This window comes from Chenopodium album, chromosome 9 (assembly GCF_948465745.1).
Source record: "Chenopodium album chromosome 9, dcCheAlbu1.1, whole genome shotgun sequence".
Classification (NCBI taxonomy): domain Eukaryota; kingdom Viridiplantae; phylum Streptophyta; class Magnoliopsida; order Caryophyllales; family Amaranthaceae; genus Chenopodium; species Chenopodium album.
Window position 1 is genome coordinate 70,252,642 of NC_137842.1, and position 27,846 is coordinate 70,280,487.

The 27,846-nt window shown below is 36.0% G+C and overlaps 3 protein-coding genes across 5 annotated transcripts; 2 read left to right on the plus strand and 1 right to left on the minus strand.

Moving 5' to 3' along the window:
• The first annotated feature begins 2,789 nt into the window (after positions 1-2,789).
• Positions 2,790-13,693, plus strand: LOC145559082 (E3 ubiquitin-protein ligase UPL3-like). 3 transcript variants are annotated; one of them, XM_081620488.1, is made up of 18 exons: positions 2,790-2,932; positions 3,059-4,201; positions 5,024-5,134; positions 5,241-5,357; positions 5,476-5,646; positions 5,723-5,884; positions 6,519-6,767; positions 6,854-6,975; positions 7,087-8,515; positions 8,843-8,938; positions 9,307-10,869; positions 10,971-11,195; positions 11,292-11,396; positions 12,299-12,379; positions 12,468-12,536; positions 12,621-12,749; positions 12,835-12,954; positions 13,069-13,693. In XM_081620488.1, exons 2-18 carry the CDS (start codon positions 3,380-3,382, stop codon positions 13,132-13,134), a joined length of 5,637 nt encoding a protein of 1,878 aa, XP_081476614.1. In that variant the 5' UTR covers positions 2,790-2,932; positions 3,059-3,379; the 3' UTR covers positions 13,135-13,693. The 3 variants fall into 3 exon arrangements, with proteins under 3 accessions (XP_081476614.1, XP_081476615.1, XP_081476613.1); XM_081620489.1 differs by having other exon boundaries at positions 2,799-2,932; positions 3,114-4,201; XM_081620487.1 differs by having other exon boundaries at positions 2,799-4,201.
• A 923-nt stretch (positions 13,694-14,616) lies between these two features.
• LOC145560416 (beta-galactosidase 14-like) lies at positions 14,617-19,919 on the minus strand. The gene is made up of 19 exons (XM_081621666.1): positions 19,746-19,919; positions 19,452-19,547; positions 19,241-19,353; positions 18,948-19,014; positions 18,773-18,865; positions 18,521-18,667; positions 18,347-18,441; positions 18,091-18,196; positions 17,687-17,771; positions 17,453-17,571; positions 17,076-17,237; positions 16,804-16,979; positions 16,569-16,678; positions 16,374-16,483; positions 15,992-16,099; positions 15,790-15,894; positions 15,452-15,597; positions 15,021-15,366; positions 14,617-14,745 (listed from the first exon to the last, which is right to left on the minus strand). Exons 1-19 carry the CDS (start codon positions 19,917-19,919, stop codon positions 14,617-14,619), a joined length of 2,487 nt encoding a protein of 828 aa, XP_081477792.1.
• An 851-nt stretch (positions 19,920-20,770) lies between these two features.
• LOC145558098 (beta-galactosidase 14-like) lies at positions 20,771-26,545 on the plus strand. Its single transcript, XM_081619244.1, has 19 exons — positions 20,771-20,953; positions 21,365-21,460; positions 21,604-21,716; positions 21,894-21,960; positions 22,051-22,143; positions 22,271-22,417; positions 22,628-22,722; positions 22,809-22,914; positions 23,053-23,137; positions 23,234-23,352; positions 23,536-23,697; positions 23,837-24,012; positions 24,113-24,222; positions 24,460-24,569; positions 24,836-24,943; positions 25,029-25,133; positions 25,329-25,474; positions 25,760-26,105; positions 26,221-26,545. Exons 1-19 carry the CDS (start codon positions 20,771-20,773, stop codon positions 26,347-26,349), a joined length of 2,496 nt encoding a protein of 831 aa, XP_081475370.1. The 3' UTR covers positions 26,350-26,545.
• The last annotated feature ends 1,301 nt before the right edge of the window (positions 26,546-27,846 follow it).

Consider the following 27,846-nt stretch of genomic DNA (forward strand, 5'->3'; position numbering starts at 1 on the left):
TTTATGATGGTCTAGCCTATACGTTGGGTTTTATAATTTAATTAAATAAAATGTGCTATATTAATATATTTCACCCAAATTAAATAATTTAAATTAATAGTCAAACCATTAAGTAAATAATTTTACTTTTAACCCGTGTATATTCGATGTGGCACTTATATAAATTTCAAGTGCTTACAATGGTAATTGATTAATATAGCTAGTTGTATCAACTTGTTTGACTAGCTGGTTTATATAAGAGTGTTTAGTATATAACTAGCCTTCTGGCCCGTGCAACGCACGGTTTATTTATAGGTATAATATATAAATAATTATTTTTTAATATATTTATATTGGCAAATGAATAGTTTATAGAGGAGAAGAAGAGGTGAAAATTGAATGTAATTGTAGTAGAAATTAAACTGGAGGAAAGTGAACCAAACAACATTCAATCATTCATATATGTATTGAATTAAAGTTTTTTTTTTCATATGAGAAAAGATATTAAAAAAAAAAAAGATTAAATAAGGTGACATGTGGCATTGGAGAAAAAAAAAATGAAATGTACATGTGGCATTATAGGGTTGATGATTTTTGTTTTTAAATACTAGTATAGAGTATAGACTAGTATAGATTATTAAGTATTAATTCGTTGTGATAAGTGTATGTAATAACCAAAAACAAGCTAAATGTATTTCTCAATAAACTAATTTCAAAAGGCTCCTAATATGAGATTTTCTTAAAAAGATAACCTCGAGCTTAGAAAGCTCTTTCAATAAGATGTTTTTCAACACCCATATTAGCTTTTTAGAATGGTTAAACCTCTATTTTTTTTAAAAAAGGTGTTCAATCTAAACAAGGCGTATACTTGTATTATTATTATTATTATTATTATTATTATTATTATTATTATTATTATTATTATTATTATTATTATTATTATTATTATTATTATTATTATTATTATATATGTCCATCTAGTTCGCTCCTACTTAAATAGAAAGCCATAGAAAACTTTTATCGACATTGACACTGGGAACAACAGTTAGTTTTTGTAAAGGTAATGTATGAAATTCAATAACTACATACTCACCTGAATCCCTCATCCTAATAGTCTACTACACACATGCAAATAAAATTGTTTTGAGTTTTGAAGCTACGCAATCGTGCATTCGTGCTTACGTATAACTAATAATAGAGTAGGTGTAAGATTTAGGGCCTGTTCACATTTACTTAATTTCAATTTAGTTCATTTCGGCTCTAATCAGTTCAATTCAGCACCTAATCTTCCTCTTTCATATAATATTCATTTCACCTCAGTTCAGTTCAGTTCAGATTAGTTCAATTAAGCTCCAATCAGTTCAGTTCAGTTTAGCTCCTATCAGTTCAGTTCAGTTCAGTTCAGTTCAGCTCAGCTCAGTTCAGTAAATGTGAACATACCCTTATTCATAATAATCCAACCCAAACGGTCAAAAAGGTTAAGAGGTTATGACATATTAATGTATTTTGATGGCCCTTGGTTAGGAGATAAGTGAGGGCCTCCACAAATTGATGACTTTTCTTAATAAAAAGACACCAAAATATTATTTCGCAAGTTTGTAATTGCTCACATGTGAAAATCATGGCAACCAACTTATCATCATGTAGACGCATATTACCAACTTATACATTAGTAAAATAAGATGTATTGTGCATAAGCAACAACAAACCTTTTAGAAAATGTATTTTTCATTTATGTTTTACCTCGTATGATTTTTAACCAAGGTGTTGGAAAAGTGTCATATCTAAGGTTTGACTTTTGAGGCAATACATCTACACGAGAGACAAGCAAAAATAACTTTAGTAAGCAATGAGTTAATTTATCAGTTGCCTACGTTACATAAACTATCGAAACTCATCAAAATTCTTAAATTGATGAAAATCTACATCTACATCAAATATAACATTGAACATCTCACACGATTGATAATTAGTGACCCAACTATTAGTATATATGTCACCGCAAAAGTTATTGATACAAACGAAAGGAATTGTTTTGACATTTTCACATAATCTTTTACCCATTCTATTGGAAAAATAAATAACAACTCTCATTTTGGTACAATTGTATATAGACGTTCAAAATTAGCACAAACTCAGAGCCTGTTCACATTTACTGAATTGAACTGATTGGAGCTGAACTGAATTGAACTAAACTGATTGGTGCTGAACTGAGCTGAAATGAATATTTTATGAGAGAGGAAAATTAGGAGCTGAGCTGATATTGGAGCTGAACTAAACTGAAATAAGTAAATGTGAACAAGCTCTCACTTGGATTGACTAACTAATCATTATTTAATAAAAAAATATGTAAACTATAATAAAAAGGAGATTCGTTCAAGCATGACCCCTGTACATATACGAAAAATTAACACGAACTTGACACAACATAAGTTTATCTTAGCCTATTCTATGTACGATCCAGTGGCCTGACACAAGTCACACAACCTAATATTTGTCCCCTCTATAAGTGATGTAACCCACCGTGTGAGAATACCATGTTAAAGAAAAATGCAACAATAAATATATGACGTGCAAGGTCAAATTACAAGTGTACTAGCCTAACAACCATTAGAAATGTACAAATCACCTAATGTTAATTATATGTAAAAAATTTGCACCTAAATTTATCGATTCAATTCAACATTATATTCCAAATCAACATCGAAATCAGCTGTACAAGTATAATCATGAATAAAAACTTAATTCGAAAACAACACACACATTGTTGTTAGGTCATTTAGGTGTAAGTTACATAATTAGGGCTGTATTCATTCATTGATTATTAAAACCAAAAAATTGCAGCATTATTAGAGAGTACTTGGCAGCCCCTCCTCCTCAGTCCTTCCCTTAAAACTCCCCGATATTTACGCATCCTTCCGCACCCCTTCACGTTTTATTCACCGCCATTAAAGTAACCTTCTTCCTCTTTCTCTTCTTTTTATATTCTCATTTCATACTTCAATTCCCAAACCCTACTTTCATTTCCCCAATTCCTATTCTCTTTTCTTAATTCAATTTTGTTTTTTTTTTTGATTAGGTTTTTGTTTTTAATTATCGAATTTGTTGCACACTCTAAACGCCACTCTGAACAGAATTCGCGGCGAACGAGGTTGATCGGATTAAGATTGATTCAAATTCCTAATTTGATTAATCAAGCATAGAATCGTTCTTTGTTTTCGAGGAAAGGTAAAAGGGAATCTAGGGTTTATAAAGTTGGGTGATTAAGCGATTCGGATTCGATTAGGGTTTTTTCATTTCGATTTTTAATCAGAAAGAATTCGTTTGGAAATGGTGGAAATCATCGTCGGATCGCCGAACGATTGATTGAAACCTTTAGAGAGGGTGGGTTTTGATTTGTATGGAAACTCGCAGCCGGAAGCGGGCGGAGGCGTCCTCATCAGCCCCTTCTTCGTCGTCTGTAGGTCCCACAACTCGCGCCGCGAAACGCACTCGTCTTTCTTCTTCCTCCTCGTCTACCACCACTACTCCGGCAACTCGCTCTCGAACTCGCTCTAACGTAACTGTGACCCCTGTAACCATGGATGAGTCGTCGTCTCGTGGCGGCCGAAGAGGTAGAAACCATGGTTCTGATAAGGACAATGATAAGGGTAAGGAGAAGGAACATGAGGTTGAGAAAGAGAGGGAGAATGAGTTAGGGATGAATGTTTTCGACGACGATGATGATGATAATGACAATGATGATAGTGAAGGAGGAGGTGGTGTGGGGCTTTTGCACCAGAACCTTACCTCTGCTAGCAGTGCCCTTCAGGGTTTGTTACGAAAACTCGGTGCTGGGCTAGATGATTTGCTCCCGTCTTCTGCTATGGGTTCGGCCTCCTCTTCGTCCCACCAGAGTGGAAGGCTCAAGAAGATACTTTCTGGATTGAGGGCTGATGGTGAGGATGGGAAACAGGTTGAAGCATTGACTCAGTTGTGTGAGTTGCTGTCAATTGGGACTGAGGATTCACTCAGTACATTCTCTGTGGATTCGTTTGTTCCTGTGCTCGTGGGGTTGCTTAATCACGAGAGTAATCCTGATATAATGCTTCTTGCTGCGAGGGCGATTACTCACTTGGTTGATGTATTGCCTTCTTCTTGTGCTGCTGTTGTTCATTATGGCGCGGTCAATTGTTTCTGTGCTAGGCTGTTGACGATTGAATATATGGACTTGGCTGAGCAGGTATTACACTCTTGTTTTTATTACAGCTCGTATGAATTTCGTAACATGGAAACTTTAACCTAGGTTGATCCAGGAATTCTGAATTGGGGACCAACTGCAACACTTTTAATATTAAATTGCAACCAGTCTTTCTGGCAGCATTATTATGAGTAAAATTAGTATCTTGGATGGTTGTACTCAGTAGTGCTTCATGTTTACCCAATAATCCAATTCAGGTTTTCTTAAAAACACACATTGATTTGGATTATAGAGACTACTTTTTAGATGACATTAGTCCAATCATACTGCTGTCAACAATCTCACCTGCCAGCAGCATTGCAACAAATGCCACATGAGTGAGATATTAGACAATAATAATGACCAATCTATTCAACTTAGTGCATATTGATTTTAGGTTTTGGAGAAAATGTCTATCAAGTTATTTTGGCAATAATGAAAGCTCATGTTTTATCTGATCTGAATGGAAGTAGGAAGCAATGCATTTAGAATTTAGATTTTACCTTTTCGGAGAGATAGTATATGGAGGAAGGAACTGAAAGCACCTCTGTGTAAAGGCAAGGGGCCAGTGGAGCATATTTCGCTTCCTCTCCCAACTCTTTCATTTTTTTTTTCTAGATTTTTAAAATTTAATTTTAGTTTTACTTTGTTTTGTTTGAAGCTTAGCATCTAGATGTTCCTTACTGGATATGCCAATGAATATGTATGTGATGTGTTAAAATAAATGATTGGATGAATAAATAAGTGATTATGGGGTGATTTTTGAATAATTTATTTATTTATTTATTTTATTTTTATTTTTTATTTTTTTTTGGAATGGGATAGTCTCTGCAAGCACTAAAGAAGATATCTCACGAGCACCCAACTGCGTGTTTGCGAGCTGGTGCACTAATGGCAGTGCTTTCCTATCTTGATTTCTTTTCAACTGGAGTTCAGGTAAGCTTATTTACCTTCATTTCATGTTTTTTGGTTGTTATGCGATGTAGATGTGGCTATGATCGTTCATTTTCATTATCATAATGTATGTTTAATCTGATTTCAGCGAGTGGCATTATCTACTGCTGCAAATATGTGCAAGAAGCTCCCTTCGGATGCTGCTGATTTTGTAATGGAAGCTGTTCCTCACCTAACTAATCTCCTTCAGTATCATGATGCAAAGGTTGGATTGAAGTATCATAAAATTTGGACCTGTTGAGCATTTTATGCAAAGGAATTAAAGCTATTCTGGTTTTTGTCTAATATTTTTTTTACCCATCTTCGCTTTTATGATTTTGCAGGTTCTAGAGCATGCTTCTGTTTGCCTTACTCGAATTGTTGAAGCCTTTGCTTCATCTTCTGATAAGCTTGATGAGCTTTGCAATCATGGTCTGGTCACCCAGGCTGCTTCACTTATTTCAACCAGTAATTCTGGTGGGGGCCAGGCCTCCTTGACCACGTCTACTTACACAGTAAGTGCTGTGATTCTTCAATTGTATAAACTGTGTTCTTGAATATGGTTTTTATGTGATTTTGGTTTTTCTGTAGGGTTTGATCCGACTTCTTGCTACATGTGCAAGTGGGTCTACTGTGGGAGCCAAGACATTGCTGTTGCTAGGTATAAGTGGAATACTCAAAGATATTTTGGCCGGATCTGGACTTGTAGGAAATATGTCTGTATCCCCTGCTCTTAGCAGGCCTCCAGAGCAGGTATGTTTATTGGTCCTTGTGGATAAAAATAAAATTTCCCATTTACGGAGCTGGAAAGCTTCTATGCCTGCTTCTAGCTGAGTTGTTTCCTTGGCTTGAGGGTAGTTGGCTGGATCTAGTGGAAGTTTATAACCATACTAAAAAATACTTCGTATGTGATTATTTGTTATTGTGTTGGAATTTAATTTTATTGTCAGCCTGTTAGTTGAATCTCATGTATCTTTTATGTGATTTTGTCTCAAGCTGTCGGGGATTGTCTGCTGATTAAAAGTGTATGCTATTGCAGACTTGAATTCACAGTGATTTGTGATGTGTTATTACTTATGAACTATTGATGTTGGTAAGCCAACTTCATGTCCTGTCCTGTTGTGCTATTCAGTAATGACCATATGAGTGTTCTGCCAATTCTTGCTCAAGTTGTTATGTTTCCATTTCTTATGGAGAGCTGTAAGAAAAGCTGTGATGTGTTATCTTTTGATTAGGTGACCTAATAGTGGTTGTATACTTGTATGCATGATTCGGTGACCTAATAGCCGTGTTACTTAGCATGGCATATTATTGTTTTGCGTGGTACACTATATAAGGAGCCTTTACTTTTGGAACTACTTGTTGATTTTTGTTCTGTTCCTACTAGATATTTGAGATTGTCAACCTTGCAAATGAACTGCTTCCTCCACTTCCGCAAGGAACCATCTCCCTTCCAGCAAGCTCTAACTTGTTTGTAAGAGGACCTCTTTTTAAGAAGTCACCAATGAGCAGTTCTGGGAAGCAAGAGGAGACAAATGGAAATGTGCAAGACGTGTCAGCAAGAGAAAAACTCATGAATGATCAGCCTGAGCTTCTACAGCAATTCGGAATTGACCTTCTTCCCGTGTTGATACAGGTTTCAGTTGCTTAATCGCTGTTTAGTTTCTAGCTCAATATGTTCAATACGGTAGCATTAATTCATTATGTACTTTTGCTAAGCAGATTCATGGTTCAAGTGTGAATGGTCCTGTCCGTCACAAATGCCTTTCTGTGATTGGTAAACTTATGTTTTTCAGCACTGCAGAAATGATATCATCTCTGAACAGCACAACAAATATATCAAGGTGCCTGTTTTAAGTTTGCTTTGTTTTCATGTTAGTATTCCTACCACATGCACTTCTGCATGGTTTGTCGTCTGGTTGCACTCACTCCATGTTATTTTTTTTTCTTCTCAGTTTTCTTTCTGGTGTTTTGGCTTGGAAGGATCCACAAGTATTAGTTCCGGCTCTACAAATTGCAGAGATATTGATGGAAAAACTCCCTGAGACATTCTCCAAGATGTTTGTGAGGGAAGGTGTAGTTCATGCTGTGGATTCGCTCATAGCTTCTCCATCAAACTCTATTTCAGCTCAAACTGCTACCCCTGAAAAAGATAGTGATTCAGCTTTGGTAACATCTGCACGTGCTAGACGTTTAAGGAGACGAAGTGGAAACCAGCAGCAAGATGCCAACTCTCTGGAAGAGTTGAGGAATTCAGTTTCAGTTAATGTTGGTTCGCCTCCTACCTCTGTTGAAATTCCAACTGCCAGTTCTAATCTTCGCACAACTGTCAGTGGTTGTGCAAAGTCTTTTAAGGATAAGTTCTTTCCTTCTGATCCTGGGACTGTTGATGTTGGTATTTCGGATGATCTCTTGCACCTGAAGAATTTATGTGCAAAACTGAGTGCTGGTGTTGAGGAGCAAAAGTCTAAAGTGAAAGGAAAATCGAAGACTGCTAGTGCTTATGTTGCAGATTTTGTAACTGGCAAAGAGGAGAGCTTAGTTGGAATTGTTTCTGAGATGCTAGCGGAACTAAGCAAAGGGGATGGTGTTTCTACGTTTGAATTCATTGGCAGTGGGGTTGTTGCGGCCTTACTGAACTATTTTTCCTGTGGTTACTTTAATAAAGAGAAAATTTCAGAGGTGAATCTTCCTAAGCTTAGACAGCAGGCACTCAAAAGATATAAATTGTTTATCTCCATTGCCCTTCCTACTAGTGGCAGTGGAGGGAATGATACTCCTATGACTGTTTTAGTCCAAAAGCTTCAAAATGCTTTATCCTCACTGGAAAGGTTTCCAGTTGTATTAAGTCATTCAGCTAGGTCATCAGGTGGGAGTGCACGGCTTTCATCAGGTTTAAGTGCACTTTCTCAACCATTTAAGTTGCGTCTATGTAGAGCTCCAGGAGAGAAGTCTCTTCGTGATTACTCTAATACTGTTGTACTCATTGATCCATTAGCAAGTTTAGCAGCTGTTGAGGATTTCCTTTGGCCCCGAGTTCAACGAAGTGAATCTGGGCAGAAGGCGTCCACTTCTGTGGGAAATTCTGAGTCAGGACCGTCACCTACAGGAGCTGGTGCTTCATCACCAGCTGCCTCCACCCCTGCTGCTAGCACTCGCCGCCAGTCATCCAGATCCAGATCAGGTGTTAATATAGGGGACACTTCTAAAAAAGATACTTCTCAGGACAAAACTACTAGCTCGTCAAAGGGGAAGGGCAAAGCTATATTAAAACCATCACCAGAGGAAGGTAAAGGTCCTCAAACAAGAAATGCTGTTCGTAGGAGAGCTGCCTCAGATAAAGATGCCCAAATAAAATCACCCACTGGAGAATCAAGTTCTGAGGTGTGTTCTTTGTTTAATTATGCATCGACCTTTTTTTTTTTTTTTTTTTTTTTTTTTTTTTTTTAATTTATTTTTTATAAATGCATGTCAATTGAAACGAAATCCCTTATGAGTTTTTTTATCGTGCCAGCAGCAACCTGCATTCCCCCATGATCCCTTGCTTTTTAGGCTGGCCTGTAACTTTTGATTTACTGTGTGATTAGACTTTAGAAAAGTTTGTTCTGTGTAATTTCTTTACTTTTGTATCACTAGCAACTTCGGATGCATAGCTCTTCCAAATTTTCCAATACTAAATATTTTTTTGCCCTCCTTTATCTGTTCTTGCAGGATGAAGATTTAGAGATGTCTCCTGTTGACATTGATGATGCATTGGTAATTGAAGATGATGATATCTCTGATGATGAAGATGATGACCAGGATGATGTATGTAAACTTGGAAATTTTATTATTTATGATTATTTTGCATTTAGCAAAGTTACGAACATGCTCTTCTTTTTATTTATTTATTTATTTTTTTATAAAATTTTTAATGTATTTGTGTGGTGAACATTTAAAATGTTTTCTGATTCTCCTAATTTGATATCATTCTTGAACTTCTAGTTCATTTTGATACTATTATGATAGCTCAAAAGCTGATTTGGCTATGCTTTGTTCCCTCGATCTACAAACAGAGGGTACCTGATAAGTGAAGTGTTGTATAAGGACGAATTATTGAAAATTTGTTGTTCACTGTTATGAGGTCGTTTTTGTTTTTTTCATCTTTCCTAATTTGTTTCATCTTTATTCTGCAGGTACTGAGGGATGATTCTCTTCCTGCTTGTATGGCTGATAAAGTGCATGATGTGAAATTGAGTGATTCTGCTGAAGACGGTGCTGCTGCCCCTGCAACCAGTGATAGTCAGAATAATCCTGCTTCAGGTTCCAGTAGTAGAGCTGCCACTGTAAGGGGGTCAGATTCTACAGATTTTCGGAGTGGGAGCTCTTTTGGTTCTAGGGGTGCAATGTCATTCGCAGCTGCTGCCATGGCTGGGCTTGCTTCTAACGGTAGAGGAATTAGGGGAGGCAGAGATCGTCACGGACGTCCTCTTGGTGGTTCCAGTGACCCTCCAAAGTTAGTTTTCTCTGCTGGTGGCAAGCAACTTAATCCGAACTTGACAATCTATCAGGCTATCCAGCGACAGCTTGTGACCGATGAAGAGGAGGATGAGAGGTACAATGGTAGTGATCTTGTGACTAGTGATGGTAGCAGGCTATGGAGTGATATATATACAATCAACTATCAACGGGCTGATAGCCAGGTTGAGAAGTCCCATGGGGCTGTGAATTCTGCCTCTCCATCAAAGTCCACCAAATCTGGAGCTGCTTCCGTTTCAAATGCTGTTGCTGCCTCACACCGGTCACCTCTGGACAGTATTTTGCAAGGGGAACTTCCCTGTGATATGGAGAAAAATAATCCAACGTATAATATTTTGTCACTGCTTCGTGTACTGGAAGGTTTGAATCAACTTGCCCCTCGTTTGAGGGTTCAAACAGCTTCTGATAAATTCTCAGAAGGGATGATTTCAGATTTAAATGAGTTGACTGTTGCTGGAGCTAGGGTTCTTACTTCAGAATTTGTTAACAGCAAACTCACCCCTAAATTGGCTAGGCAGATACAAGATGCACTTGCATTATGCAGTGGTAGTCTGCCATCTTGGTGCTACCAGCTGACAAAAGCATGTCCATTTTTGTTTCCTTTTGAAACTCGTCGGCAGTTTTTCTATTCAACTGCATTTGGATTGTCTAGGGCCTTGTATCGTTTGCAGCAACAACAGGGTGAGGGTCAAGGGTCTAGTGAAAGGGAAGTTCGAGTTGGGAGGCTACAGCGCCAGAAGGTTCGTGTTTCACGAAATCGCATTTTAGATTCTGCAGCAAAAGTTATGGAAATGTATTCCAGCCAGAAGGCTGTCCTTGAAGTAGAGTATTTTGGTGAGGTTGGGACAGGATTGGGTCCAACACTGGAGTTTTACACCCTTTTGAGTCACGACCTGCAGAAAGTGGATTTGAATATGTGGAGAACAAGTTCATTTGACAAATCTTCTACGGAAATTGATAGTGATAATCAGAGCAAAGACGGGAAATCTGAAGACGTCTCAGGATTGAATTATGGGGAAAATGCAAATCTTGTTCAATCCCCTCTTGGTTTGTTTCCTCGACCGTGGCCACCAAGTGCTGATGCTTCAGAGAGCAGCCATTTCAGCAAAGTTGTAGAACATTTTCGACTTCTTGGACGAATCATGGCCAAAGCTCTTCAAGATGGAAGACTTTTGGATCTTCCATTATCAACAGCATTTTACAAACTTGTGCTTGGACAGGTAACAGTTTTATTGGATGTTTGCTGTTTCAGAGATATTTTTTCAACCAATTTTTTTAGTTCTATTGTTGCTCTTGTTAACCTGGTTCATTTGTACTGTAGGAGCTTGATTTGCATGATATCCTTTCATTTGATCCAGAGGTTGGGAAAACTTTACGAGAATTACAAGCCTTAGTCTGTAGAAAGCAGTATTTAGAGTCAATAGGTGGTGATCATCCAGATGTGATTGCGGAGTTGTGCTTTCGTGGAACTCCAATTGAGGATCTATGTTTAGATTTTACGCTTCCTGGATATCCAGATTACGTCTTGAAACCAGGGGATGAAAATGTAAAGCTAAATGAAACTCATTTTCATTCTAGGTTTCGTCTACTTTTGTTACTTGTGTCCCGGCCATTCTAAGTTCTTCTGTGGGTATTATTGCAGGTGGATATCAATAATTTGGAGGAATACATATCATTGGTGGTGGATGCCACTGTTAAGTCTGGAATTATAAGGCAAATGGAAGCTTTTAGGGCAGGGTTCAACCAGGTTAGGATTTATCTATCTTGCTATGTTTCTGTGCAACATCCTGTTTTGGGGAAAAAAATGGTATTCTTGCCTCCATTTGGGTTGATGGAAAACATTTTTAATCAAATATATTTTTCCATGCAAAACAATCTTTCAAGGGAAAACACAATTGCAAACTAGGTCTCCTTTGTTTGATTACTTACAAGAAAAGTTATAGAGAAAAGTGATATGGAAGTGGAATGAAGAGGATTGATGGGAGTGAATAAGGGTGGTAAGGAGTGGGGAGGAGATTGTGGCTTCCCTTTTTGTAGTATTGGGAAATGCTTTTCACCATTGGGTGAGTTGTTTTCACTCCTTTACAAACTAACAATTTAAACAAAGGAAAATGGGAATATGTTTTTCCGGGTATTGTTCTACACCTAACCAATGCTCTCTTAGTTAATGCTCCGTATCATTTTTTTTTAATTGATTGTCTTAACTATTCATCAAGTCCGTCTAAGAATTTGGTTCACAATTTTTGTTAAAGCCTACCTAGTATTAATCATGAAAATTAGTTTGATGGGTTTACTATGGCCGCACTTGCACTGCCTGCTTGTTGCCTGCACTCACACTGCTAGCTTGTTGGCTTTCGTATCAATCTCTGGTTAGGCTTTTCCTGCAAAATTGGCTTCAAGATTGATAACCAGTTTGTTTGATGGCTCTGGAATGTCTCTCTTTTAAAACTTGTCTGGTGCTTGTTAATTGTTTCTTATTGTGTTTCAGCTATGTTGCTGAAGTCCATATTTTAGTGTTTGCAGGGGTTGATGTGTTATTATGGTTTGTTGAGTTGTTACTTACTTGGACTACTCCCTTGTGTTTAGGATATTACTTTTGTTGTGGGCCTTGTGGCTTGCAGTAACTAATTTTCATGTGCTTGTGATCAGGTTTTCGACGTCACATCTTTACAGATATTTTCTCCTGATGAATTAGATTGCTTGCTTTGTGGCCGTAGAGAGTTGTGGAAGGTAACATTTAACTTTGGTTGTTAACTTCTTGCCATTGTGCTCAATGTGGTTCTTTTACATATGGGCTGATAATTTTCATCATTTGCAGCCTGATATGCTTGTTGATCACATTAAATTTGATCATGGATACACAGCCAAAAGTCCTGCCATTGTTTATGTACGTTTCTTTTCTTGAATAAACTCCTACCAGCTTGTGTTACATGTACTTTCAATTTAAAGCTGAATCATCTACTTATTTCAGTTGCTTGAGATTATGGGTGAGTTCACACCAGAACAGCAACGTGCTTTTTGTCAATTTGTCACTGGTGCGCCACGCCTTCCACCTGGTGGTTTGGCTGTGCTGAGCCCCAAGTTGACAATTGTGAGGAAGGTAATATTTTCATGCTAAACTCTGATATATTTCAATATCTGGTCTCTATCCAGAACTTCTAAACTTGCTGCCTGTCTTATTACAGCATTCTTCAACCACCACCACCGCTTCAAATGGAACAGGGCCTTCAGAATCTGCGGATGATGATTTGCCAAGTGTCATGACCTGCGCCAATTACCTTAAGCTTCCTCCTTACTCGACAAAGGTATTACAAAAATCTCCTTCTGAACTTTTGTTTTATGGGATCTTTGTATCAGATATATTTTGTTGGTTCTCTATCCCTAGAGATTAATACTGGGCTTGTATATTTGCTGAGCAGGAAATTATGTTCAAGAAGTTGCTTTATGCTATCAACGAAGGACAAGGATCATTTGATTTGTCATGATTCATGGGTCTGTCAAGTTATCCAAATGAGGTTTGTGAATTCAACATAAGGTTTGGGTGGCTAAAGACATTCTTGCTTGGGCTGAATATGATCTTTGAAGTAGATTGTGTATTGTGATGAAATAATGCCTTGTGAAAGTGGTGGCTTATAGGAAGTTTTTACTTTTGGAGATGGCCTGGTTGAATTTTGGGGTTCTGATGTGGGTTCGTTTAGGTATTTGAAACATGTTTAAGATCTGTCGTACATTTTGTATATAATTCCTTCTCCAACCTCACACAGATTCGGGTGGTCTTCCAAATTTCTTTCTATTTTCCATCGTTTCAGCATCTGCATTTTAGTAACAACAATAAACATCTACTCAATTTCAGTTGCTAAGGAAAAGTGATTTAGGGTGACTTCTTTGGATCGGCGGCTTTTGGACGGAATGGGTTCTTTTGTTACTGCCCTGCCTTTTCGAGCATGTATATATTAGTTTCTGTGCTTGAGATTTTCATACATTTTCTGAAAACAGTTGATGTACTTCAAACAAAGAAAATAGGAAATAATTTGTTCTTAATCATCTCTTATAATTAGTTCATCAAGTTTTTATAAGATTGGTTTATAATGCGTGTCTTTTTCTGCCTTTGGATCTTTTTATTGTCACGCCACTTGACATATTGGACTACCACAGTCCACAGCCTTAAATTTAGCACTTTGTTACTGGGAAATTGATGGCTAATGCGATTCTAGTTTGCCTACTAAGTAGAGCAAGTACTTCGTATTATGTTAAATCATAAGACCTCCGTAATACTTCGTCAAAAAAACCTGAATACGGATTCAAATGTTTCTGCAAATCTACTACTCGTATGTAGTTTAAAAGAATTCCTGAAAAGTATTTTCAAGCCATTCAAAACTTAAGCCTGATTTGATTTGATTTGATTACCTAGTGTTTTACCACTCAATAACCGTTTGTTTTTCTTTGCTTGTTCTCTTTGTCAAAAAAAAAAAAAAAAACACCTAGTTGTAGGGTATGTATTTTGGAAATTAATCTTGTAAAGAGTAATATGTTTACATAAACGCATTTAATTGGATTTTGGTGCCATTTTTTGCGGTTTTTATTTTTTAGAGGAATTTTATTTTATTAATAAAAAATGTAACTTTTATTTTATAATATTGAACCCATAATTATTTATGGCGACTTTACCTTCGAGGTTCCATATTGACACTTTTAAAGGCATACTTCTTGTGCAAGATGTAGTGTTTATCTAAATGTATATTTTCAATTACAAAATTTTCCTTGATATATATGAGCTCAAATGAATATTTAGCCCATTTAATATTATGAAAAAAAAACATAAAGATTAGTAAGACCAATTTTTATTTATTTCGAATATTGTTCTTTGCTCCAGCCTATGGATAAATTGATTTTCCCCAAAAACATATTGTATTTCTTTGATTGGCATTGTTTTTCTTTCAAAAAATGAAAACAAAAAGAGAGTCGCTTTAGTTCTTGAGGCTGCATCTCACTTGCACGGCCAATGTTTTTGATGTTACTCCTGCACACTTGTTATTGCCATTGTTGAAGAGTTTCCTGTCTACTGGAATTTTGCATCTAACCTTTCCCAAACAATGCTGTTCAATATAACAAGAGGATCAGAGTTAGTATTTATCACCATGCATTGTCGCATTGATACAGTAGTAAGTATGTACTTCGTGATATTCATCTGTCCTTGAAGATATTAATGGTCAAAGTTCAACCTTGAAATAATACTCGACTTTTGTATGTAATTAACCAATTACTAGAAAGAGCATTTATATATAGACATATAGTTCTAAGCAATTGTATTCGTTTTTGTCAAGATTTTCGATCTTTTTCATTTGAAGACTTTGTAAGAGAATTGGCTCACCTGTTCAACAATCTTTTGGGTGTCAGGGGAGTTGCAGTTGCCAAGGAGGAAGTAACCACAAACACCGTAAGGATTACCAAAGCTAGCAAACTCAACGCGGCTGATGACTTTGTTCTTGGGGCATTCAAGTGATGCCTTGGGCCTTAAGTCCTCAATTGCTGCAAGGAAGTCCCCATCAACCCTTTTCCATGCCATCACATTTGGCGGCATGTCTTCCCCTATGTAGCTGCAGATGGTGTCGCGGTTTACTGTTTCAATCTGAACTGTGTCTATGTTTCCTCCTGACTCGTCGAAGATCACCAACAAGTTGTCCTTAGGCTTAAGGAATGCTCTTGGAATGTGGTACCTATATCAATTTTATTTTTTTGATTTATGAGCATAGTAGTATTTTGAACATATTTTTGTTCTTGCTCTATTGTATGATTACTTACTCTTTTTGAGAAGGCTCTTGCTTGACACTGAGGAAGCTCGACCAGTAACGTCCTATGCTTTTGCCATTTACCCAAATCATTCCTTTGGTCATGTTTTGCATCCTTATAGCCACGGGTTCATCTCCGTCTGGTGCATCAAAGTATGCCTAAAACACACTTCTTAGTTTGCTAAATTGACAATGCACTTAAATCAAGTCTACCTCCTACTTTCCTGATACCTATACACTTAATCAATATTCAGTTATTCACATTATTTCAGGATGTCACTACTTCAAGTAAGTTATATCATCTTTTATCAATGAATACACCTTATGTCACAGCAGTGAGAACTATATTACCTTGTACCAACTGAAAAGTTTCCCAGGTCCTTTTGCCGGGGTCCATTTCACCTTCTTTGCGCCTTCCTCGGTGAAGTACTGGTGTTTCTCTCCTTCCATACCAATCTGCATTTGAGTACAGTTTTCAGGTCTTTAATTTTTATGTACAAAGACTAAATTACACAGTAGAAGTTATACAAATCAACATTAAGTCAGTATGTACCTTGTGGTGCCATCCATTTAATGACAGATCAAGATCTCCTGTACCTAAACCTAAGATAGCCAGATTTTTCAACCCTGTCCACCTCTTCTCCATATTGCTTCCACTATCCTTTACATCAAATGAAGCAATTATAATTTGATCAGTCTCTTCGTCATCTTCGTTGGGAGTAGTTTGATACATTATATTATATCTATATACTACTATTTAGTTCAACTAAATAACAGGGTTATTTTTACTGATTAAAACAAACTTTTGTTGATCCCCTGGTGTTAAAAGGTATATGCAATTACTGTTTTTGACTGATTGAAACTGTTACAGTTGAAAAAAACGGGGCCTTAAAATGAAGAAAATTCTGTTTTCACCCTTCTCCCTTTGCTCTTACCGGCATTCCAACCACACTGCTCAAGATTGTTATATTGTTGACGCCTTCCTTCAATCTGATGGGCGCTTGGAAAGAAAAACTTGGTTCTCTGTGGATTCCATGTTTGGTACCTATGAAAGAAAATGGGTAGAAATGGTCACCAAAGAGTGTTATCCTTGGTAACATATCTAATTAAGTTGAAAAAAATTAACATACCTACAAATTCTCCATTGACAAAGGCATGCATCGCGTGCCCAAGATGTTTTTCCCATAAGACTGGCTGGAGAGATTTTTTAAAAGGCAAGTCGACGTTGTCCAAATCTATCCTGGAATTACAATAGTTGATTCACACCAAATTAAATAAATCATTAGGATGGTAATAGTGGCTGATTAAGTAACTATCTACTAGCATATATCAACTGATGCTCATTTGATCTTTTATTTTGATCACCTGGTTGTGTACCAAAAGTAGTCAGTTTTGTCCTGTCCAATATAAAATTGTTCCTGTGGATCCCTCGCGTAGAGATCATGCTTAGTCGGCAAGTGCTCAGCAGTCTTCTCCCATTTCAGACCTTTGCTGGCTCTTTCAGACCTTACAAATTCTCTTGCACTATGTTGACTTACCATCTGTTTCTCAAGTTACTTAGAATTTCATAACTGTATCATTGAAGTGTACATGATTATGTTTGGTTTATTTGTCGAATGTTAAAAAAAAAAACTGACCTGATCTGTGTTGAAGACAACATTCTTGCAGTCTGGCAAGATGCTGATGGATTTGGGTGGGAGGGTATGCTCTATGCCTTTAAATTTCATGGTTTCTGACAAATGTGTTTTGTTGTTCCACAGAAAAGCTGCACAAAGGTTGCCTTTCTCGAAATAATGTGCCTGATCGATGCATATATCAAGAACAATGAAGCAAATTAGCCAATAACCACGTTTGATCCTAACAGTCTAGCTGTTTAGCAGGCAATGGTAATGCATCTCCCTTCCCAATCAATGCGATAACTAAATATGCGTTTGCAATGGAAGAAACACATTTTTTTACTACAAAGTTGCATCAAACATGCTGTTAGTTTCTTTTTTGTTATAAGCTAAATTACCTCCAAATCTGGACCGTATTTCTTGACACCATATCTCCCTGCAAGAATAGCCTTCTTGCTTAGCGCTATAGCACGGTGCAAGTCCCTCAAATGTCCCCATTTAGGTTCCCTTTTCAGACCTAATCAAGCATGCATATATAGCAATTCATGTTCAATTGATGATTTTTGTTTTTGGTGTTACACTGCTCATTTGCTCAATTGGAGTTCTGTTAAGATCCAGGGGAAGGGATTTACCATATTCATCAAGTGGAGCTTCATCGTAATAGCGAGTGGTAGTAAAGGCTGCTGCAGTTCTTCCATAGTTTGTACCACCATAGTACTACGCCAACCCACATATTATTAAAGATGGTAAAAAGTAAATAGAGTTATTATATCCTTAAACTGTCCTAGATTGTACTCTTTTCGGCCCATATTATATTATGTCCTTTTTACAAAAATTGTACTACTACACGTTAAGAATAGTAGTAGGTGTTGATAGAGAGAAATAGAAGTAACTGAAGTGTAGGAATGTTGACACAAATATTGTTTCAGGAGACGGAGAAGGGAAAAATTGGACATTCCAAAAAGACTAATACTAGTAATAGTATAAAATATGGGACAAAGAGAGCACCAAACTTGAGTTTTTGCTGGTTAAATACCATGTAATAGTTAGTGTGGCTTCCTGTCTTGGCGAACCAGCGTGCCACACTGAAGGCAGTATCCTCAGCTGATCTCTGAGAAGGTACATCTCCGAAAACTCTGTACCTGTGTAGTTACATTAACAAACAAAACACGAAGATTTTGGTTAATATTAAATCATGTAAAGGAGCAAGAGATAATCTAGGAGATTAAAAATGTACATAACTTTTATAATTGAGAAAATCATTGTTATTACTGTTAGTAAGAACTACTTACTGTGCAGTCCAGTTTTCAGTCCACAGAGATGGCTTGTTAGGTGCGTTTGGACCTGTAAATGTATCTCCACAATGTCTACCATTGCAAGCATTGATCTGTAGTAAAGAAATGGGTAAGTTATGAAACATCTTAAAGTTTCTCCTCAATAAGTATTAAGATGGGAGTAAAGTTTACCACTTCACCAGGCGCGTCTTTTTGCTTGCACATGATCCATGGTACACCAGTTTTCTGTCCAACAGCTAAGTCTGCTGCCCAACGGATATATCTCTCCGCGGCACCAAATCTGTAAGCTTCTCTGATAGTATCATACTCGTTTTCCACCTGACAAAAGGATGTGATGAAGTGTTAAAAGAGTGCTATGCTAACTAGCTCTCCAACTAACAACATCGATCTAGAACTTATTAATACTTCGTTAAATATATTCACCTGAGACAGGATAATAGGACCTCCTTGTGAGGCAAATAAATTGTGTTTCTTCATTAGGCCTATGATCTTGTTGACCCATTTCTCCATATTTGCCTGTTTACGTTCAAATTTGTGAAAATTTCTTATTGATTTCGACAAAATTGTGTAAGTTAGTGATTGACATCGTCATAGTTACCTTAAACACTTGGTTATCTGTTCTGTATGCAATATTGGGCTCCTTTCTTAGCCAAAATGGATATCCTCTGCAACAAGGCCATTATTACTGGCTTATCATTTGCATATGACAAAATTGTTTGGAACACATCTAGAGGATTTGTAAAATTGCCTAAAAATTAATGTAATATACTGTGTAACATAGATGATATGGTGTTAGTCTTTAACCATCTCGTCGATCTTTTAAAGAAGATGTAAGAGGTCGGTAACATTGTCATGTGGTGGTTCGTAACAAAACTAAAATAAGAACCCTACCCATTGTTCCATTCAGCTTGAACAAAAGGTCCAACCCTGAGGGTCACCCACATGCCTCTCTCAGCAATCAGTTTGATGAATCTAACAATATCATTCTGGCCCTTGAAATCATACTGCAATAACAATATAATTAAAGATTATTATTTCTTATAAGTTTATGTTGATACATGAATTTATAACAAAGAAATGCCCTTTATTTTTTTTATCTCACCTGGCCCTTAACAGGCTCATGCTGGCTCCAAAACACATAAGTTTGTATCACATTTAGGCCTCCGTCTTTGCACTTGTCTAGGATATCCTCCCATTCCTATTTTACCAAAAAACATGATCACATTCGCCATGAATTAGGACGTGATTAAGAAAATACTCCATGTTAAGTCATTTTTTAAACAATTCATGTCTTAGTGTTACATAGCCAACTTCTCAATAAAATTACTCGGTTTCAATAAATCCTGGTTTCACATAGAATCATAGATAGGTACAACTGACAGATTATTTTCGGTACCTCAACAGGTACACGAGGGTAATGTACTGAACCAGAGTAGAGGAGCTCTCTACTGCCATTGATTATCAATGACCGTGAATCATATGTAACACCATGGGTTTTTTTCTCCTCGCCATGCACGGTGATGAAGAACACAAGGGCTAATATAAGTACATATTTATAAAATTCCACCATAACTTCCCTTTTCATCTATATAATCTCAAAAATAAAGGGAAGAACAGGGGATAAGCAGGGCCCGGGTTTTCGAAATTATTGCAAGTAGTCACTCTTCCATGGACAGGAAGAGGACATGGCCAAGAAATAGCCCAGTGCAAAAGATTTGATTAATACAACTCAAAGGGTATATATACACAAAACCAATGATACAACTTAGGAAATCCCAATTAAGCAAATAAATGAATAATTAGTTCCTGGTTGTTAGGATATTTGATTGATTATTACCTGGTACTCATTGTTCTTTTTAAATCATGTATGATTAGCTGTTTATTAAGAATGAATTACGTCGAGTTAACGTTTTAAATCATGTATGATAACTTGATAAGCATGTTCTGCATATCATTTGAATTCGACACTACGAGTCCAATTTATTTGCCATTCAAGTTCTGCATACATGACTATTAGTTACAATGTTAATATAACTACTATATATAGTTAGTATGTTTTACAATGTTTCTAGATGCAATGCATGATAAAAAGAACAAGTCAAAAAGCCTTTAATTAGACCAAAATTTTGTCTGTTGATCTAACTATAAATAGGATATATTGCAAAGAAGAGAGAAAAAAGAGGATCAAAATGATGTTTGGACAGATAACAAATATTTAAGAACCAATATCAATCATTTGATGGTTTTGGTGTTTCCTACACAGGGTAAGTTTGAATGAAATTTTCGATTTTTTATCTTCTAGATCTTATCTAGAAAAAACGTTACTACTCGAAATATTTTGGACATCCATGTATTCTTTTTCCTACTTTCAATCTAATTGCTTTGTTCGTTTAATTTTAAGGTACGAGGAAAAGGCCAATCATGACGGAATGTTATAAATATGTACTTATCATAGGCCTTTTGTTTTTGGTCACGGTGCACTGTAAGAAGGACAAGGAAAAAAATGAATTTAATGTTACGTATGATTCACGATCCTTGATAATTCATGGCAATAGGGAGCTCCTCTTCTCTGGATCAGTACATTATCCTCGTGTCCCGGTTGAGGTACATACAAATGAAAACTTGATCTAGTGTTTTCTTACAACAAATTCTAATGAATTCGGATCATGCATGAAAATCACATCTTTTATGTGAAAATTGTGTTGGATGTGTTTAGGCCTTGTTCGTGACTCTCGACCTTGCAAGTGTATAGATTCAATTCGAAATATTTATTGAATGGCTTTGATACCATGTTAAGGTTTTTGCTTGTTGGAAGAATAATCTTAGATTCATATTCATATTGATGACCTAATCTTGATTTGCCTAGGAAAACTTATCACACTAAAAGTCAAGAAGTAACTATGATGTATATTTTCCTAAGTCAATATACTTACTAATATTAGACATTGTTAATAAACACAATTCTTATGAAACAATATGGTAGTGGCTAATGTTCTTTTCTTTTTGGTAAATTAGGAATGGGAAGATGTCCTTGACAAATGCAAAGAAGGGGGCCTAAATGTGATCCAAACTTACGTCTTTTGGAACGTACATGAGCCTGTCAAGGGGGAGGTAATTAACATTCGAAAATTTAAGTGTTGATTTTAGAGAGCAAGGTTTTCAACGTTTCTCTCATAAAAGACCGAGTTTATATATTTGAATATGTGAAAATCAATCAATTCTTAAGTGATTAACCATATGCATTGCTTTTGCAGTTCAATTTTACAGGCCAAAATGATATTGTAAGGTTCATTAAACTGGTTGCTGAGAGAGGCATGTGGGCAACACTACGAGTCGGGCCATTCATTCAAGGTGAATGGAATAACGGGTAATTAATAGGAATACCATCTTACTATAATATGAAATTCAACTTTATAATTATTACTCGTATCATTTTGACAACGAAATTCATAGGATCATAAAATGTTCCTAAAAACAGCAATACTTATTCATACTTAATCACAATTTATTCTTACACCCCTCCTATGATGTGATCCTATGGCAGAGGATACCCATTTTGGTTAAGAAAGGAGCCTAACATCACATATCGAACTGATAATCCAATATTCAAGGTAATTAACCATAACTTTACGATCAATTATAAGAAACGTAGGAATATGCTTTCAAGTGTCTTACGACATTTTATATGTATTTTTATGCAGATGAATACAGAGAGATGGGTCACGAAGATTGTATCATTGATGAAGGATAACGATTTATATGCCTCACAAGGAGGTCCTATTATATTATCTCAGGTGACCATCTACTAGAAATGTTGTAGCTAGTAACACAATTAGGATAATGTATTTAACAAAATTACAATATCAATGCGTTGATGTTACATGTAGATATAGTCTAACCTTCCTAGTCGCATTTGCTCAGATTGAGAACGAGTATGATCACGTTAGAGGAGCATTCAGGGACGGCGCTGCAGAGAGGTATATTAATTGGGCAGGAACCATGGCTCTTGGTCTGAAAACTGGTGTACCATGGATCATGTGTGAGCAAAAAGATGCCCCTGGCGAAGTGGTACTTTGATTGTTCTCTTTTTCCCTTTTAGTGCCTCTTTTGTAATTTTTTTTAGCAGTTTAAGCTAAGAGTATGTCTTAGATGAGGTCGTTTCACATTAATTTATCTCAAAATGTTCAAAAGGAAAAAGCCGCGCCCTGCCTCAGATCACCTTAACTTGTTGCAAGTCTTGCAACAATCTAATACAATATTTCTTTATTTGGTGGATAGATCAATGCTTGCAATGGTAGACATTGTGGAGAAACATTTGAAGGTCCTAATGCACCTCACAAGCCGTCTTTGTGGACTGAGAACTGGACTGCTCAGTAAGTAGTTGATACTATTACTCTATCATTATTGTCTATCATTTGATCATATGGTAAACAAAGTTTCCTTCCTTCTGTAAATACAGGTTCAGAGTTTTTGGAGATGTACCTTCTCAAAGGTCAGCTGAGGATACTGCTTTTGCTGTTGCGCGCTGGTTCTCCAAAAATGGAAGCCATTCTAACTATTACATGGTATTAAACACCAATCATAGTTAAAGAAGAAAATAAAAATCCTTGCATTGAATGGTTTGAATCTTGAGAAAAAGGCCTGATTTTACTTCTATTCGTTCTTCCCTTAATTCTCTATGTATATATTTGTTGTTGCTGCAGTATCATGGTGGCACAAACTATGGAAGGACTGCTGCAGCCTTTACCACCACTCGCTACTATGATGAAGCTCCCCTTGATGAATTTGGTGAGCCCTTTACTCTTGTTGAGCTTAGAGGTATTCCTAGTGTAATTATAAAGGATGACTACTGATTGCTGATTGCTATGCTTTACTTACTGTCAGGCTTAATAAGGGAACCCAAATGGGGACACTTGAGGGATCTACACCGTGCTTTAATGTTGAGCAAGAAGGCTGTAGTCAATGGGAGATATGGTATTGAGATATTCGGCCCAAATTTGGAGGTAAGCTATATGAAAGATAGACCATAAGAGTGCGATAGGTTTATGTTATAACAAATGCGAGAAAGATTGAACATAAACACCAAGTGTGGGATGCAAATTTATGTTTTCAACAATTATAAATGTGACAATTCATGTTACACATGACATGTTAGCTAATTACCTATAAATTTATGCAATGATCAGGCACGTTACTACGAGAAGAACAACCTTTGCGCAGCTTTCCTGTGGAATAACCGTACTCATACATCAGAAACTGTGAAATTCAGAGGCAAAGAGCACACCCTTCCACCAAAGTCCATCAGTATCTTGCCTGATTGCAAGACTGTTGTGCTCAATACAGACTCTGTATGTGTTTCCTAATTTCATAAATAACCCGTCCAAATCGAGATTGCTATCTTGATCATTTACTACTAAACACTTTATTCTGCATCAATTCTTTTGATGCTAACATACATACACTCCTGGCATCTAATCTGAAAAACAGATGATCGCGCAACATAGTTCTAGGGAGTTTGTTAGATCCGAGAAAGCTAACAAGGATTTGAAATGGGAGAAGACTAATGAAATCATCTCACCTAAATCTGATGTCTACTCAAGGGCTCCAATGGAACAGTTTCATACTGCAGAGGACAAAACAGACTATTTGTGGTACAGAACAAGGTAACATAATAATGTTGCTTAATTAATTTAAACAAATGTATTACTTTGAATTCTTCATTACTAATGAAGGTTAAATAATAAATGAAACTTTGAATTTCAGTGTAGAATTGGACAATGTTGACTTGCCTTTTAGAAAGTCCTTCCAACCAGTCTTACAGCTTTACCATCTTGGTCACTCCTTGCAAGCCTTTGTCAATGGAAAATACATAGGTATGGTATTAGCCTTTGATTTTTTTATTAAAATAAATAAACTCGAGCAGAAATTATATACAATTAATAGGTCGAGTGTACTTGTATACAAGTCACCCCCAATCACATAAAAGTCAACTTCATAAAAAATTGACTTTTGTTATACACAACGGTTGTATACAAGACCTACTAAAAATTTGATAAAAGAGCTATTTGATCATTGTTTATTGCTCGTAATCTTTGTTTTTCCTTTCGAAGGATCAAGCCACGGATTCCATAGAGCTCCTGCTTTCACTTTCCAAGCACCTGTACATTTGACAGAAGGTGTCAACAATATATCAATTTTGAGCAACACAATGGGAATGCCGGTAAGAGCATACTGTGGCTAATTATGTAGTTGTGTAAAGAGTCCGGCTAATTGCTTAAAATTACGGCAACTAATAGTGGGTGAAATGTCCGTAGTTTTCTAACTTCCCCTAACCCAAAACTAACTACAATTCGCTTATTTATAACCTAAGTACGTACCAAGGTAATTAACTAAATGAACCGTTTCTTGTATAAATGTGTTACAAACTCGAATATAATATAGACAAAATATATATTAATCAAACTCTATTAATCTATTGATATGAAGGATAGTGGAAGCTATATGGAAAGAAGATGGACAGGGCTAAAATTCCTTGAAATCCAAGGTTTAGGTACTGGAGAACTTGATCTTTCTTCCAATGGGTGGCATCACACGGTATAAACGACTCGTTACGTATATAATTTGTACTGATTTTGTTAAATGTTGAATAGAAATTTTAATTATATAATGCATCATGTAGGTTGGTTTGCATGGAGAGAAGCTTCAGTACTTCACCGAGGAAGGAGCTAGTAAGGCACATTGGACACCGGCAAAGGGACCTGGTGAATTACTTACTTGGTATAAGGTAAAATTATATTTTTTGTTTACCTTGACTAAAAATTCAGTACCAAAATCTTTAATCTTGTCAAAAAGTGCCATACACACTGTCACATGTATAAAGTGTTACACATAAAGTGGGATAGACGATTTAGATAAATGTGATCACAACACAAATGATTTTTTTTGGATATAATAACGAGCAAGCTAAACTTGTTTGTAGACACACTTTGATGCGCCGGAGGGAAATGATCCAGTAGCTATCAGAATGGAGAATATGACTAAAGGAGTGATTTGGGTCAATGGGAGAAGCATAGGACGTTACTGGTCGACCTTCCTCACCATACGGGACACACCTTCTCAAAGCGAGTAAGTTTTAAGAAACAAGTATACTAGTATAGTACTCTTTATCCCTTTTCAATTAATTCAATTTTATTTCATGATCTCCAAGAGTCTAGCAATTAAATACTTTTAGTTTTGACTATCCATGAATATATAAGATAATCTTTATAGGTTAATATTATAAAATGCACTATAACATCAATCCAACAAAGTTACACATCAAAATTAAGTTTATATACAAGTTATTGCTACCAATAAAGTATGTTCATGCAACGCGATTTAATGATTAAAAATGCAAAAAAAATGTTACAGGTACCGCATTCCAAGATCATACCTTAAGCCTAAGGACAACTTCTTGGTGATCTTCGACGAGGCAGGAGGGAACATAGACACAGTCCAAATTGAGACAGTACACCGCGATGTGATTTGCAGCTACATATCAGAAAACATGCCACCAAGCGTAACATCATGGAAAAGGGATGCCCATGACATAATAGCCGCGGTTGATGACCCAAAGTTGAAAGCATCACTCAGATGCCCTAACAACAAAGTCATCAGTCACGTCGAGTTTGCTAGCTTTGGCAACCCTTATGGTGTTTGTGGCTTCTTCATCCTTGGCACTTGCAACTCTCCACACTCCCAAAAGATTGTAGAGGAGGCAAGCATATTTTAAGACCTTATTCTTGTGGATTATTTTTGTTACATTAATTTATATCATTCAAATTATATAAATAAACAATAATTAATACTCTTGTTTATTTTGTTACGAGCAGCATTGTTTGGGAAAGGATAGTTGCACGATTCCAGTTGATAGAAACCTATTCGACAAAGGCGATAACAATTGTCCTAAGGAAACAACCAAAGTGTTGGCCATACAAGTGAGGTGCAGCCCCAAGGAATGAAAACTTATAGGTCTTATTCTGAAGAAAATTTCCTTTCTTTATTTTTGGTTTAAAATGTTTAGTTCTTTCTTTGTTATTTCTATGTTTGTAGTAAGTAGGCATCAAGTAGTGAGATGAGATATACTTTAGATTGTTCAAAAATACGTTTGTACAAACTTTTGTTTTCGAAACATTCTTATTCTCATGTACCTTGTATTACATTAGTAATACTCTCCTACTTGATTCTCATCATTTGAAAAATATGCAAAAGTGTATCCTATTATTTAAGCATCTATCATATCTTTATACGAAGTACTTCCTGATTAATTATGTTAGTTTCTTTCACTTTCATCTTTTAAAAGAATAATCTTAATGTTGTTATCTTTTACATATTAACATTCAAGTTTGTTTCAAATAGATTTGTGACAGACGACGAAACGAACATTGGGCTCTTTCATCCTTCAATTCATTATTTATTAGAAGATAAAAGTGGTATTATATCGTTCTCTTCACAAATCTTGATCAATGTTATGCCCTCAAACACATTTGAGATTTGACACTTGTTTATTAGAATCTTCTTTTGAGATTTGAAGTAAAAAATAATGGTTCTTTTGTTTTGATTCATCATGAGTGCATGACTAATCTAATAATGAACTGATGGCTATATACTTCATTGGTTGGAGCTAATAATACTACATCCGTTGCCAAATAGTTATGCTATTCGTCATTTTACATATTACAACTAAATAAGTTCTAATAAGCCAATAAGGTCCATAAAGTTCTTGCTTATAAATTCAGATAAGTTCTAATAAGTTTAAATTTATTAGGTTGAGTTAAGCTAAATATTTTTAGATTAGTGAAATTCAAGAGAATTGAATGCACCTTAACACACTTCTAACAAAATTTCACTTAGTTATGATTTCTCTTATATACTACTCGTATTAACAAATTACGATCAGAGTTTATAAAATTCATTTGACCGTAAAAATGAAAATGATAGTTGATCAATAATGGTTAAGCATTAAGCAACCTCCTATTGCCCCCCCCCCCCCCCACCCCACAAAAAAAAAAAAAAAAAAAAAAAAATAGATTGTGAATATCATGAAATTAATTATTACATTATTATTACAACATCATCAATATATCTTCTCATTTTTCATCTCTTAAAAATTAAATTACATAAAACTAATTAGATTGTGAATATCCAACTTGTTTAATTTGAATGATTGTTGTTGAAAAACATGTCAATATTTTTTTTTTTAAATTTTTTATTTTGAAATTATAATTGGTAAAAGTATATATCTTGGTATGGGTTTGTAGTCTTTGTACTAGTTAGCTAGTATAACGTTATCTAAAAGTCTAGAACTAACTAAAAAATAAATAAAATAATTCGTTACCACACCACTAATGCCACTATTCGTCTTCTAGCTTGCTTGTACGTATGACTTTTTTAAATAGTATTAAATGTATCTCATGGTATGAGTTTAAGTCATTTCTAGTGACGTATAAGGTACAACC

Excerpts from the sequence above, each read along its gene's own strand:
- LOC145560416 (XM_081621666.1), bottom strand. The coding sequence starts at position 19,919 with ATGGTGGAATTTTATAAATATGTACTTATATTAGCCCTTGTGTTCTTC. Across the intron at positions 19,015-19,240 it reads CAAGCTGAATGGAACAATGG|AGGATATCCATTTTGGCTAA; the intron begins GTAGGGTTCTTA and ends GCCTTGTTGCAG. Across the intron at positions 18,668-18,772 it reads GTCCTATTATCCTGTCTCAG|GTGGAAAACGAGTATGATAC; the intron begins GTGAATATATTT and ends TCCTTTTGTCAG.
- LOC145558098 (XM_081619244.1), top strand. The coding sequence starts at position 20,771 with ATGACGGAATGTTATAAATATGTACTTATCATAGGCCTTTTGTTTTTG. Across the intron at positions 23,353-23,535 it reads TATTCGGCCCAAATTTGGAG|GCACGTTACTACGAGAAGAA; the intron begins GTAAGCTATATG and ends TGCAATGATCAG. Across the intron at positions 26,106-26,220 it reads CCCAAAAGATTGTAGAGGAG|CATTGTTTGGGAAAGGATAG; the intron begins GCAAGCATATTT and ends TGTTACGAGCAG.
- LOC145559082 (XM_081620488.1), top strand. The coding sequence starts at position 3,380 with ATGGAAACTCGCAGCCGGAAGCGGGCGGAGGCGTCCTCATCAGCCCCT. Across the intron at positions 5,358-5,475 it reads TTCAGTATCATGATGCAAAG|GTTCTAGAGCATGCTTCTGT; the intron begins GTTGGATTGAAG and ends ATGATTTTGCAG. Across the intron at positions 11,397-12,298 it reads TTAGGGCAGGGTTCAACCAG|GTTTTCGACGTCACATCTTT; the intron begins GTTAGGATTTAT and ends GCTTGTGATCAG.